Consider the following 14,884-nt stretch of genomic DNA (forward strand, 5'->3'; position numbering starts at 1 on the left):
AGAGTGTGCCCAAAAGATTGAAACTAGAATGTGCCGATTGGTCAGTATTGAGTATGTTTCTTAAGTATGCCAATTCATTTAGAAGAAAAAAATCTGTCGGCAGTATCTGAGTTCTCTTATGAAAAAACTTAAGTCTGACTAACATGGTGTTTGCAAAATACATGAAATGTGACATGGAGTCTGAAAAAGGCATTTCTTTCTTTCTTTCTTTCTTTCTTTCTTTCTTTCTTCCTTTTCTTCCCTCCTTCCTTCCTTCCTTCCTTTCTTTCTTTCTTTCCTTTTCTTTTTTTTTTTTAAGATTTTATTTATTTATTTATTTATTTAGAAGAGGTGGGGTAGGGGCAGAGAGAGAGGGAGAGAGGGAATCCTAAGCAGGTTCCATGCCCAGCACAGAGCCCAATGTGGGACTCAGTCTCACAACTGGGAGATCATGACTTGAGCCACCCAGGCACCCCTGAAAAAGGCATTTATGAGTAGATACTTTTTCTTTAATAACTTCATCAGACCTCACATAATCAAGTGACGCACAAATTCAAGCGAGAAAAATTCACCTGAAAATTCTAGAACTTGGGTACAGAACAAAGCAATTCAAAAGACAGTGAGAGCTCCCTGGCTTGATTGGGAGACATGTATTCTAGTCACTGCTCCCCTATTAATAGCTCTGTGATTTGGGGTAAGTGCCTTCACCTCTCTGAGCTTTAATTTTCTCATCTAAAAGATGAAAGAGGTTGAATTAACTGACCTCAAAAGGTTCTTTCCTGCCCTGAACTTTTCAAACAATGTGTCAATTTCAAGCTTGTAAACAGGAAGCTGCTTTGGCCTCTGGATTGAAAATGCCTCTTCAAAACTGCCAACAGAGAACTTCTCTCCTTTGAGTGAGTTCGAGAAGATCACCACAGAACACTGCATTCCACTGTGAAAACAAACCTGGAGGCCAAAGCGTAAGGTGGGCCTGAAGGAAGTGTCCCAGTGCAACAGGCAGAGTAGAGTGGTGGGCCAGGAAAGTTCTACTAGACCAAAAAAAAAAAAAAAAAAAAAAGGATAAGACTCTTCTGCTTTTCAGAGTTGATGTTGGTAACTGGAAACTCACACATGTTCTCACCCAAGAGACTTCAGAAGGGGTCTCCAACGAATGTTCTAGTTTTTAAAAAGCAGAGTAGTTGCAGTGCCCTCGAAGAAAACAAATGTGCCGGGAGGGGGTATAAATAACCCAATGAGTGAAATGCTTCATTCTAACTCAGCTCTTAGCTGCGTGTATAGCAAATGGACAAAGGCTCGTAGGGGAGCAAAATGCACTGAAAATAAGAGCCTGCTCCCCCTGCACCTTGGCTGCAACTGCACATCACACACATTTGTTAATTTATTTATTTCCAGAATCACTCTCTTTTTGCTGGGGAGAGTCCTTTAGAAGTCAATGAAGTGACACTGAGTCAGAGGCAGCAGGGTTCTAGGAAAACACAACCAGCTCTAGGTGATGAGGGGGGTGACGGTCAGGAGAACCACGGGTTCAAGACCCCCTAGGTAGATATTAAGAATACCACAATACTAGAATTGATCCTTGCAAACAAATATTCGTTAGCATCTGGAATTTGCTTACAACCACGAATAGTTCTGAGGTCCCGGAGGTGTCCCAGACACCCCTGGAGGAGCTCACAGTTTGGTTGGCCCCATCAGGTAGGGTTCTGGCAGGAAACGGTCGCCTTCTCAGATGGGAATTTAAGGATGGGACTATTGACTGAAGAGTGGGCGAAGTTAAGGGAGGTTGCAAGGCGGGTGGAGGCATATCAGCTTTCAAGGGAATGAGCCATCTCAAAATGGCCGGGTGCAAGTTAAGAGGCAAGTGGAATGCAGACAAGGTCTACTGACCTTGCAGCTTAACACGACTGGGATTCGCTAGGATTTTGTTTGCTCAGCGCTTGCAGTTGGAGGGGCCTCTCTCTTGTGCCGAAACGAAACCATACTTCTCAACCTTTTCACCATGACCTCAAGAATGCTGAGCTCTGCCAGCCTGATTTCCTTCTCACCGCTGTGCTACCTGTAACCAACCTGCCAACGCTGAAGAGCTCTAGTTGGCTCCATGGAATGAGTAAGCATATATCTGTGTGGGCTTGGGGCTTCCCTCCAGTGTCTTCAGAGGCCACCCTTGGCCAGTTCCTCCTTTGGCTCAGTAAATGTCCTGGTTTTCGGAAACAAGACAATCACCACCCTAGGTACCCCAAGTCCCATTTCACCTTCAAGGTAACTAACATCCCATTGCGGCTGATGGCCAGCCAGCCCAAGGTCACACGGTAGACTCAAGCCCAGCTTGGGCCCCTGCTTTTCGTACCTCATCGTTTTATGACTGGCCTAGGAATGGGTTATAATCTCTCCCGGGCAAAGCCGTTATCCATGCTGGCGGCCAGAGCTACTGTGTTCAGTGAAATCGCTTTAATCTTTATCTTCTCCTACATAGCTTCTGGAGTTTTCCCATGATTCCCTCAACGCATTTATCTTGAACTCAATCTTCTGTATATTTAGAATGACGGAAAATATGCAGGATAATTTAGGTCCCATTAGTAGGCTATGCGTGCCTCTGTTATAGTACTTATCACATCATGCTATAATTTTTTTGTTTAGATATCTGTCTCTGCCACTTGACTGTGAGTTCCTCCAGAGCCCGGGATATACCTTACTCATGTTAGTGTTCCAGCTCGTCCGCAGAACTAAGCAGCTGAACACTTTGAACATAGTAAGTTTTTAATGAATGAGCTGGCTTTAGAGTAAGGCTCAGTAGACACATATCCCGGGTAGATGCGTATTTGTGTATTTGACAGATATTTCTTAAGTTTTTACTGTGTGTCCAGCACTATGCTGAGCTCTAAGAATCCCCAAACACCACCTCTGAACCCAGGGAGAGAACAGTCGATTAAAGAGATTCATTTCTAATTGCTATGGAGTAAATCTTTTGTTTCTCCAAAATTTTTGTGTTGAAATCTTAACCTTCAAAGTGATGGTATTAGGGGGTGTGACCCTAGAGAGGTAATTAGACCCTTAGGGTGGAGCGCTCATGAATGGGATTATTGCCCTTACATAGGAGTCCCCAGAGGGATCCCTCACCGCTCCTCACATGCGGAGTTGTAGGAAGATGACCGTCTATGAACCTGGCAGCTCTCATCAGACACTACATCTGCTGGCGCCTTGACCTTGCACTTCCCAGACTCCAGAACTGAAGGGAATACATTTTTGTTGTTTATAAGCTACTCAGTCTACATTTTTTTTTTTTGTTATAGCATCCTGAATGGACTAAGACGCTAATAATCATCATGCAATTTGCAGAGATGCAGGGTATTAAAGAAAACTAGAGGGGAATATTTAATATGGCCTGGTTTTTTTTTTTAAGTATGAAATTTATTGTCACATTGGTTTCCCTACAACACCCAGTGCTCATCCCAACAGGTGCCCTCCTCAATGCCCATCACCCACTCACCCTTCCCTCCCACCTCCCATCAACCTTCAGTTTGTTCTTAGTTTTTAAGAGTTTCTTTGGCTCCCTCCCTCTCTAACCTTTCTTTCTTTCTTTTTTTTTTTTTTTCCTTCCCTTCCCCCATGGTCTTCTGGTAAGTTTCTCAGGCTCCACATAAGAGTGAAAACATATGGTATCTGTCTTTCTCTATATGACTTATTTCACTTAGCATCACACTCTCCAGTTCCATCCAGGTTGCTGCAAAAGGCCATAATATGGCCTGTTTGAGGAGATGTTCAGGGAAGGATTCCTAGAGAAGGAAAGTGCTGAGCTGCATTTTTTAGAGGATGGTATCCAGTCAAAGGCACTGGCACACGACATAGCCAGGTGTGGCTGGAGGAACATCAAATGTAAAACCAAAATGAGGCTGGAGAGAATACCAAGTTGGGGATAAGACTAGAATCAGGAAAACCAGGTAGAAGACGGTTGTCGTGGTCCTGGAAAGAGATTGGAAAGACTTGAACCGGGGCAGTTAGAGACAATGGAAAGAAGAGGACCGACTTGTGCTTGATTTAGAGTTGAAGTTGTCAGGATCTGGGGAAAGAGGGAGACAGAGGAGACCAGGAAGACTCCCAGGTGGACCATGGGGCCATCCCCCCAAGACAGAGGATAAAGGCAGAAAGTCAGGTTTGGGGCAAGACGGTGAGTTCATTTAAGAGATCTTGAGTTTGAGGTGCATCTGACTCATTCAGGAAATATGCAACATGTACTCAAAGATCTAGTTGAAGCTTCGTGAGGATGGGGAGAGGGCTGGGAGTACATATATAAAATTTGTGGTCATAAACTGGAAAGTAGTGGCAAACACTGTGATTTGCGGTGGGCGGTGTCACCAGGGTGGGTATGTAAGGAGATGGACAGAGGGCTGGAGCAGGTCCCTGGGAAACACCAACACATAAGGAAGAGCAAAGATAGAGGAGCTCACACAAAAGACTGGGTAGAACAGTCAGAGCATGTTGGAGGCGTGGGGAGGGCAGGCCTGGTCATGTGTGGCTTCCTAGGGCCAGCTTCCCTGACCTCAGACCACTCCAGGTCTTGTGCGATTATCCTCCACAGAAGTTACCAGAAGTATAAATTAACACCCAATTGTATTATTCTTTAATGTCCACACCCCCTACTAGAATAAAGATTCCATGAGGCCAGGGATTGGATCTCTCAATATTTCTTTCTCTCTCTCTCTCTCTCTCTCTCTCTCTTTCCCCAAGGAATCCACAGTACTTGGCAATTAGCAGTTGCTCAGTAAGCATTTGTGACATCAAAGACTGGTGTTCCAAACTCCCAGAGGGTAGAGAGTTTCAAAGAATGTTCTTTTTAGTAGTCAAGTTATCTGTTCAATTCAAAGTATAAAATATGCTTTTTGTATGTTTTTAGTACTTCCTATGAAAAAAAATGCATGTTTCTGTCAGTTTTTTATTAAATTAGGAAACAATTCTCTGTTGCTTTGCCTGGATATGATGTGAGGTCTCAAGATACTTGGAAAATGGAGAAAGGCAGGCTAACAGCAGATTTAGTATGTATTAGTTTATAATATTGTGTAGCTAAACAGTAACACTCATTATTCCCCAGAGCTCTACCTGTTCTCAGAGCAGGAGACAGATGGCCAAAGTGCTTCATGAAAATGTATCTGGTTATTCAACCACAGGTACAAATTGTGATGTGAACATGGTCACAGGTAGAATTTCATTTTCACAACATTTTTATAAGAAATATGCTGAATTAAAAAATTATATATTTTCTTTTTTTTTTTTTTAATGTTTATTTATTTTTGAGACAGAGAGAGACAGAGCATGAGCAGGCGAGGGCCAGAGAGAGAGGGAGACACAGAATCCGAAGTAGCTCCAGGCTCTGAGTTGTCAGCACAGAGCCTGATGCGGGGCTTGAACTCACAGACCGAGAGATCATGACCTGATCCGAAGTCGGACGCTCAACCAACTGAGCCACCCAGGCGCCCCCAAAAATTATATATTTTCTATACACAAATCCTCATATATCATCTTATCCATTCATTAAAAAGCTAACGATTGGATTCCAATGTCAAACATTGAGCAACTTACAAATTTAAATAATCGTATCAATATTTATGAAAGGCTTCATCGATGGGCATTGAGGTTAATGCAGGAAAGAAAAAAAATCCTGGTGTTAAAAGGTACCCCCAGGTTGGGTGTATGCATCCCAGACATTTGCATGTTTCTCTTCCTCTCTTTTCTCACTTTTTCCCCAAATCCTTACACATCTGCAGATTTTTGCTTGATATTTTTGTGTAAGGGGATAAAACCCCTAAATCCATAATGGCAGGTACCGTGAAAACACCCCAGGAGACATAGCACAATGGCTTATGTGTGCGCCAAGTTTCAAAACGGACCTGTCCTTTCCTGAGAGAACTTTCCCATGGGAGAGATAGAGGAATAAGAGGGGTTAGCGGGGAGTGGAGAAACGTTTGCAAAGGAAGTCATAGGTTCTGCAGAGCAAACATTGTTGCTTTGTGGTCAGGCTCGCTGGTTAGAGTGCAGACTATAGCTCTGTCTCTTGCTACTTTTCGAGCATCCTTTTAGCAGCCTGGCTTCCATTTCCTCATCTGAGAATGGAGCTCCTAATAGTGAGGTTCATCGTGGTACTTACTTCATATCGGTGTTTAGAGTGTTAAACGAGCTAAGGTGTGAAGCACTCAGAACAAGGCCTGTCACGGTAAGTATTGGCAAAGCATTAGCTGCTTTTGTAATTTGCCATTATTTTATTCATTTAATTTTTTGAGGATGAGAGAAAGCATGAGCAGGTGAGGGGCAGAGAGAGAAGGGGACAGGGGATCTGCAGCAGGCTCTGTGCTGACAGCAGTGAGCCGGGCGGGGGGCTCGAACTCACGAACTGCAAGATCACGATCTGAGCCGAGGGTGGACCCTCAACCGACCGAGGCACCCAGGCGCCCCTGTCATTTGCAATTTTAACCCAGGCCATGGATGGAGTTGTGTCTAGAGTTTTATGTCACCATTTGCCAGATCACCCTCTCCCCTGGCAACACTTCCGAGGAAGACCCTCCATTGCTGGCTCGGGTTTGCTCTCCCCACCCTGGGCCACCATCTACCACGCTTCCTGATGTCTGGGGCCTGATGACTCTTAGGAGGTGGGTCTGTTTTTCTTTTGCAGCCCACGTGCAGCCTATGGTTCCTTCTCCCAGTACTCGCAAGCCCTGGTTAAATCATGCAACAGCATCAACTCCAGACTTACATACTGGCACTGGGAGCCCTTCCCTTGGGGATTTGCGCAGAACCCTCTGAGTCAGTTGCCCGGGGAAACAAGCTGGTGACATCACAAGGTATGACACTTCTGGCGCTCTCTCAGGGTCCTTCTGTTGAACCTGAGCAGGGCCCGGTTCTGCTGCCCGGCCCGAGCACATGCTCGTCCTCTCTAAGGCAATGCAGAGACCCTCACTGTCTCCCAGCAGTGTCTAAACTCAGGTATGTTGGGGTCATGACTACATACCTCTTCCTGTGCTTCTTTGGCCACCGACCTCACGCCATGCTTCTTCCCTCTCAGGGCTCAGAAATACCCATGCAAATAAATATCTGGGGGAGCCCTGGCTAACCTTTGATTCTCTTGGGCTTAGATATAAAACTTAAAAAAAAAAAACAACAATCTTGGAGCCGTTCCCCGGAGAGCAAAGTTTGTTGCAGGTTTCATAGGGCCCTGGAGACCCCGGGAACAAGATTACAACATCCTTTCCCATTCTCCTTACCTCCCTCTCCCTCTCCCTCTCCCTCGGTGGCATAAACATGCCCGTAATGTCTCCCTTCTGGTACATCGACCTGATCCTCATCTAGCAAGAAGTATTGTCCCAGCTTTCTTGTTCTGTCCAAATGAAAAGGAAAGAAAAGAGAAAAAGAGAAAAGAGAGAAATACTGTGGCCAGGACAGTATGTATTAGTTTATTGGCGTTTCACAATAAGGTCATTCAACCCCCACCCCAGCCAAACAGTGCAAAGGGCAGTTCTGGCCTTCCTCCCTGCCTAAGTATTTATGCAAATCTGAGGATTACTTGTTATCTAAAGGAAAGCATCTCAAAGCCAGGAATAATCCTGTCTCCCAGGTTTACCAGGGAGGGAGCCTACGAGAGAAGCAAAATTCAGCCTTGTTGGAACTCTCAATCCCTGAGGGGTGTATTTTACAGCTCTCTGGCCTGCCCCGGGACTCCACCTATGACCCACAGGAGGAGAAGGACGCCGAGGAGAGCTCCCTGAGACATTCATGGCTCCGAGGTCAGAGCTAGCCATGAGGAGAACTTGCACATGCATTTACCACTTCCTTGTTTGGAGCTGGTATCTTTTTCTCAATTACTACATCTCGCAGCAAGGAGGGGACCAGCGGAAATCCAAAATCTTTCTAAATGGTGGACAGTGGAAATACTTGACCTTCCTAAATCTGGTAAGTCGGTATGACCATACCAGGAAGCGATCTGTTTGTCTAGAGTATCAGTGTTTTTGCACCTATCACCTCTGAATTTTATCGGATGCCAGATCCCATTCTTTGCCTTCCTTCTTTGTTGTCTGGAAATTTTGGCTTTTTCCTTGACAATTTGCTCTGAGAGACCCAATTCAGAAGGTACCTGTAGCTACGTGTTGAACTAGTTGCCCAGGGCTCTTTCGAAAAGGATCCTGTCGTGGAGCTCTTCTCAGAGAGCCCAAATGGAAAGACTAAATGAATGGCTTCACCAGGGGACTGACTACAAACACAGGCAGGATTTTGAACTTTGCTTGGGGAAATCTGTGAGGGAAGGCAGAGTGGCGGATGTTGTGTGGGAAGCATAATTTCCAATGGGGGGAACGATGCCATTTCCCAGCGCAGACTAACAGATTTATCTAAGAAAAGCAAACACGTTTTGCCATGTTCAGATCCCACTTCAATTTTTTATAGGCTCAGGCTCCATCTTAAAGGATAAATCACCCAACCAAATGGCAAATACACATTTTCAACCATTTACAAACCAATCCAATGACTTGATTCCTTCTCGTCTCTCTAGCCCAGCTGACCACATTCTGATGAATGAAGGGAAAATGAATGGGAGAAAACTCGCTTAAAAACAATGTGTTGGAAATATGTAAAACTATTTTCAGACTTAAAAGCTAAAAATAGCACATCCTTTGGGGATGCTAATGGATGTTTGAGATTTTTAACTAAAATGTAGGGTGTGGTGAAAACCTCTGATTTCAGAGAGTGGGCAAAAATATTCCAGTCCTTTGGAATCACGATCCTAAGCAGAGGTTACGCGTGGTCAGAACGCGTTACGCTGTAAGGGGAGGAAATTCAGAAGGTTCGAAGCAAAGACGCCTGGATGTTCTGCTTCCCCCTCCCTGGCCATCTGCTGGCTTTTGATTTTGGCCTGGAAGACCCAAGCCCCCGTAGCTCCAGGGTCCCTGGAAATTATCAAGATGACTGCTTGTTTGAGTCATAGGATTTTATGAAATAGACACACAAATGGAAAACAACAAAGAAATGCTTTTGTGAAGCTAGAATAATTCAGTAAAAACCTCTGCTCTGTGCATCCATTGGCTTTATCTTAGAAATGGTCAACTAAAAGACAAGGGTGTCTGTAGTCGGGGTGGATAGTGGAATCTAACCCAAGCCCAGTATGGAACCTCACACTAAGCATGGCTGAGAACAGACTTATCACCTACTCCCACAAACCAGCTCCCTGACTTCTTCGTTTTCACTCAGTTCTGTGCCCCAGAGCTGTCATATTTCCAAGTATGGAAAAAAGCCACTTATCTTGTCAAAGACACTATCATTTCCTAGTATTAATCCCCTTTCCGCTTCCCTGACTAATCAGCCACCAAATCCTATCTTTTTCCTGTTGTTAGGCTCCTTCCTTCTTCCCCAATCTTAATATCCCTCTTATTACAGGCTCTTATTAATTTGTACCTGGGTGATGAGATTATCTCTTCATTGCCCTCTCATTAGCAATTCATCTATCTACCGCTCAGATTCCAGATTAATCTTCCCAAAGCACTGCTTTTGGTTTAGTTTTGTTATAAACATCATGAGCCTGCTTGAGAAATGGGGTCTGCTACTGAAGAAACCACAGTGGCTCCCTCCTACCTTATGGAACCAATTGCAAATTCCTGACGTGTGAGCTCACCTGCCTACCCAGCCTTCAGGCCCCCCTCTCCCCAGAAAAGCTGGTCTCTTCTCCAGGAAGGCCTGTGTCTTTTCCAGCATTGGTCCCTACGCTTCTTGCCGTCACTGTTCTGCCTGTATTTACACCGTCCTTGAATGAAAGGCCTACCTGCCCCTCCACCATTTTGCTGTTTTCATAGACCCCTGATATCCCATGTTTTCCTTAAAATCTCTGCTGACCAACTCCAGCCCACATTTGTTTTTTTATTTCTGAGGTTTTTTTTAAACTCTTTTTAATGTTTGTTTTATCTATTTGGAGAGAGAGAGAGAGAGAGAGAGTGTGTGTGTGTGTGTGTGTGTATGTGTGTGTGAGCAGGGGAGGGGCAGAGGTAGAGGGAGAGAGAGAGAATCCCAAGCAGGCTCCGTGCCATCGGTGCAGAGCCTGATGTGGGGCTTGAACTCACGAACCATGAGGTTATGACCTGAGCCTAACTGAAGAGTCAGAAGCTTAACTGACTGAGCCACCCAGGCTCCCCTTTCCCTGAGTTTTTATGACATCTCTCAGCCCCTGCTTATTTAGGTATAGTATGATTTTCTTATTTCCACCCACATGTGAGTCTTAACATTCCGATAAAATCATAAATCCTCTAAACCAGGAGCTTTGTCTCCTGACATTCTGGTTCTACACTGGATTTGCTACAATGGCTGGCATGGCGTAACCCCCGTATAAAAACTGAGAGACTTGGAACGTTGACCGCACTTGACCTTCAGTGTTTTCTGCCTCCCTGTGCAATATCATCTCTTCTGACATCTTCTGGCCTTTGAAATGAGCAGAGAGGGGCTCACCTGCAGCTGTTTCCTTTCCGGGCTCTGTTAGGTGTCACTGAAAGTGTGACTTGATGCAGAGTTTCTCAGTTGGCGACGATGGGTTGACTGTGGTTGGCTGTGTGTCAGCGGATCGATTTAAAGAATAGATTTCACATATGTTACCCAAGGTGAGATACTGGGCCTGAACATTGCTCTGCTTTTAAGGCCTCATGGGCTGATGAAGGGTTGCGTCTTTTAATGATTAATTGGTGTTAACTAAGGATTAATTAGTGACTAGCTAATGGCTGTGTTTATAAAGTCATAGAAGTCTCGTAACCTGCTCTAACACTCTTCAGTTTATTTTATGTAAGCCTGTGGAAGTCAGTACCCCAGCCTGCTCTCCAGGAAAATTACACCCCCTCCCTTGAAACAGCCTCAATTTTTACTTGGCTGAGTGTCAGTTATGCCTCCTTTCAAGAGCACAATCCACTTTGGTGCGGGTCAACATTCTGAGCGTCCCATTTCCTCTTGAAGCATCCCAGGGCGTTCAAAGGGAAGACACACAGGCTTGGTGGCGGGGGTGGGGGGCTGGGGTGGGATGGGTGTCACTGAGAGTTGGGCACAGTGACCTATTCCTGCCTGGTGCTTAAGGAGAGTAAAGGAAGGAGAGGGCAGTTGGGAGGTTTTGCCTAATGAGGGAGTCCACCCTCCCCAGGGAAGGGGCAGCCGATTCTCTGTGGGGAGGGAGAGGCTGTATAGCCTGGTGGTTATAAGCATGAGCTCTAGGGTCATGAGTCTCTGGGATGGTTACCTCAGCCTCCCCACCTCCAGGCTCCGTGACACTGGGCTAGGTATTTCTTTGTGTTTTGGGTTCCCAAAGCTGCCAAATAGAAAGAAAAGCAGTGCCTCATCACAGAGTGACCATGAGGGGTGCATGGCCTGGCGTGCCAGAAGCACTCAGAATGCTGTATGCGCTGGATGATGAAAAGAGAAGGTAGGAGGGTGGGGATGAGCTTCTAGTCATCCCGTCTTTGAATAGAGGTCGTGCGGAGGGAAAGGCGGTTTAGTGCGACATCGGTCCCCTCACAGCACCATGGTTGGTGGCTCCCGGCTCCGGGCAAGGGTCGCCCACCTGCCTCACTGCTCTGGTATCTCCCTCTGTGGGTGACACGCTCCAGCTTCCCAGCCAAAGGATGGCCACCGCGGAGCCCCCGCTAGACCTGTGCAGGTGCAGCCCTCGGGATCTGGGGCCGTCCTGGGAGTAGACTTTGCAGGCTCAAGCAGGGAGCATATGATGAATGGGGAAACCCCTGAAGCTGGGAGCGGAGACAAGGCAGTGCTATGGACATCCTCATGGTCCCCATGTTGGCTCTGGCTTCCAGCGCCCGGGACCTCCACAAATTTTGTGTCCCCGCCTCTGTAGTCCACTCCATTTCCATCCAGGGACTGTCTCTGACCTCAAGGAATATAAGCTAGGAGGTGGGGGACGGAGGGGACTTTTAGCTTCGATTTAGCTTGTTGACTGAACGGCTTGCTGGGTTTTCCTCTTTTTAAAAGTAAGGTTCCTTCTGAAGCCCTGTTGGAGGTGGTGCCACATAACTGGGATCTCCAGGGGAGATTCTGGGTGGGGCCCTCCCCACTTCACCAACCGAGACATGACCTTTCCCTCCATTTGTCATAAAGTTGCCCAAGCCTCAGGCAGCTCCGACCTCATTCTCTTCAAGCTGTCACCATGACAAGAGCAACCTCATCACAGAGGTCCTCAGGGACGGTAAAGCTGGGCCAGCGGAAGAGAGATCCTTGAGGAGCCTCCATGGGTCCAAACTCCAAAGCAGCTCCCGAACACTGGGAAGACAGGGACCCATTTATGTTCCGGCCCCCACTTCGATACTCGGGGCCAACCTTGGATTTCCATCATCAGGTCAATATATCAATCCGTGGATCTCTGATGCGCAACAGAGTCAGAAATACACTGAACTGTCCTTTCCCAAAAATGCTTAAGGCCCCCGTTGTTAGCGCTCAGGCGGCTGAAAGGAGGAGAACCGATGGCAGGAACCTGTCACCACCAGCACCCAAAACAGAATAGCTGTAGCTTACTGAGCAGCCATGACATTTTGGTGGGTTCTTTACACACACTATAGATAGAGGACGGGTGACCTGGGTGTGAGTGCTGGCTCTGTCGTTGACGGGCTGTGTGATCTTGTGTGGGTTACCTAACTTCTCTGAGCCTCAGTGTCCTCATAGGTAGTGGATACTGTGGTGTGGCCCCCAGGATCCCCCCCCCCCATCTCCCTAGCATCGAGGTACCCGTTCCCCAGTTCCCGGGAAGAGTGTTGGCTGGTGATGACTCACAGCTAGGGTCCTGTCCTAGGATTGCCCTTTAGCCAAAGGGAGCTGCCTAGACAAGACTTAGGGCCCTCCCTGGAGTTGCTGCATCCAGTGACTGGCTGATTTGTGGTGCGAAGGCCAGGCTCTGGGACCACACCGAAGAGTCAGCTCGGATGCAGAGTTCCTTTGGGGACCAGACGATTTCATGCCAATGCATTGCTTTACCTCTTTTCCTGCCGCTCAGACCTGCTGTCCCCCCTCTTCCCTCCCGCTCACAGTTGTTCCGGGGGGTACCCCTCAATGAACACTCTGCAGGCAGATCTAAGCATCTGATCCTTTCCCAGGGAACCTGACCTACATAACATAAAAGAGTAAATGTACAGGAAAGATGCCTCCTCCTGCTTCTCCTCTCTTCTTCGTCCTAATAAAGACACATTAGCACAGGGCCTGCCCTGGCCTGTACTGTATCTAATACAGGTTGTGGCACCTACACTCTGTGAATGTTGGTGGCATGAATAAATGACCAGAACATGGGTCTAACTGGGAAGAGTTAAACCCTGGTCTCTCGGGCCCCCCATCCCACCTGTAGGGTCGTCTCCCCACCCCCATCCTGCTGTTTCTCGAAGCCAGTTATCATCAGCACACAACACTGGCTGAGCGTTCTTAGAATTCTTCTTCCAATCCCCTGACAGTGTTCTTGGTTTCTTCTCTCGTTTTCCTCCACTTGTTGCCAGCTTATATTCTCCATTTCTCCTATGTTTTCTATCTCATTCTCTTATCTCGGTGTTTTACTGAAGCTAACTGCACCTGAATGATGCTTGAAACAGTATATTGCACATTCTGCAGCTAGATTTTAGCAAAGGTTTCTTCTACCTGCCCCCAAACACCACTACTCTCATCACTGCAATTATAGAAAATACTCACCACAGTTAGTCCCCATTTGCTGTTTTATTCTGGAATAGTCTCCCACTGTAAACCTTGCCTCATTTGGAAGGCAAGACCTAAGAAAGGTCCAGCCCGTTCAAGTCAGGCACAGAGCTGGGCTGGGCGTTGGATGACGACTCATCCAATGAGAGTTGTAATGCCTTGTTCAGAAAAACTTGTGGAATCTCCCTCTCTGGAGTTATTTCTTAAATAGAAGAAATTCTCATTTCCTGAGACAGTTGAAGACAGTTCTGGCTTAAAGGCAAAGAAATGAACTTAATGACTTAGAAAGGCTAAGTTTCCATAATTTCAAGATTTTTGTGAATCTTGCGAAGACACATGAATATAAAAACGAAATTTCCTTTAGCTATGGTTTCTTAAATTGCCCTAGTTATAAAAAACGTAATTCAGCCTTCCCAGGTGGTAAATTTGTTAGCTAGCAACAAAAAAAAAGCGGAAGCCAGCTAACAAACTTAGACCAGCAACATTTCAGAATAAAAGGCACAAAGACCAAAGAGATTTAGAGCAGACCTGGTCGAAAAGATAAATCACAGGGCAGTAGCTCTCAGGCAAATGCTGGTCAAGAAGATACCATTAGCTGTGCCTTCCTGGTGGCCAAAATAGTTGAGAAATGTAAATGACAGTGGGGCGCCTGGGTGGCTCAGTCAGCTGAGTGTCGGACTTGGGCTCAGGTCGTGATCTCGTGGTATGTGAGTTCGAGCCCCGCGTCGGGCTCTGTGCTGACAGCTCGGAGCCTGGAGCCGGCTTCTGATTCTGTGTCTCCCTCTCTCTCTGCCCCTCCCGCGCTTGCTCTCTGTCCCTCTCAAAAATAAACTTTAAAAAACATTAAAAAAAAGAAAAGAAATCTAAATGACAGTAATTTTGTTGTAAGATTCTTAACTGGGCCAGTTGTTGCTACCTTGTTTTAATGCTCCCGTGTTGGTCCGCTCCGGCCACCATAACAAAGTATGACGGACGGGTGGCTTAGACAACAGAAATTTATTTTCCCACAGTTCCAGAGGCTAAAAGTCCAAGATGACTGTATCAGCAGTGTTGGTTTTTCCTGAGGCCCCTTCCTCAGCATGCTGACGTGCTCCCCGTGTCTCACTCAGTCATGCCTCACTCTGGCTGTTGTCTGTGTTCTAGAACTCCCCTTGTAAAGACACCAGCCTTATTGGATCAGGACTCACCCTTACCGACCTCATTTTAGCTCACTTACTTC

At 46.4% G+C, this 14,884-nt stretch overlaps 1 protein-coding gene across 4 annotated transcripts in view; it reads left to right on the forward strand.

Moving 5' to 3' along the window:
• Positions 1–6,808: 6,808 nt before the first annotated feature.
• ADTRP (androgen dependent TFPI regulating protein) overlaps positions 6,809–14,884 on the forward strand; it is an 83,665-nt gene continuing 75,589 nt past the window's right edge. For 3 of the 4 annotated variants that reach the window (XM_049655038.1, XM_049655039.1, XM_049655037.1), the window contains exons 1-2: positions 6,827–6,951; positions 7,661–7,914. In XM_049655038.1, coding sequence (XP_049510995.1) covers positions 7,738–7,914 — 177 coding nt within the window. In that variant the 5' untranslated portion in view covers positions 6,827–6,951; positions 7,661–7,737. Of the gene's footprint in view, positions 6,952–7,660; positions 7,915–14,884 lie in introns of all 4 variants that reach the window. The other variant, XM_049655036.1, reaches the window with a different exon arrangement.

Source organism: Panthera uncia, assembly GCF_023721935.1.
Source record: "Panthera uncia isolate 11264 chromosome B2 unlocalized genomic scaffold, Puncia_PCG_1.0 HiC_scaffold_25, whole genome shotgun sequence".
Classification (NCBI taxonomy): domain Eukaryota; kingdom Metazoa; phylum Chordata; class Mammalia; order Carnivora; family Felidae; genus Panthera; species Panthera uncia.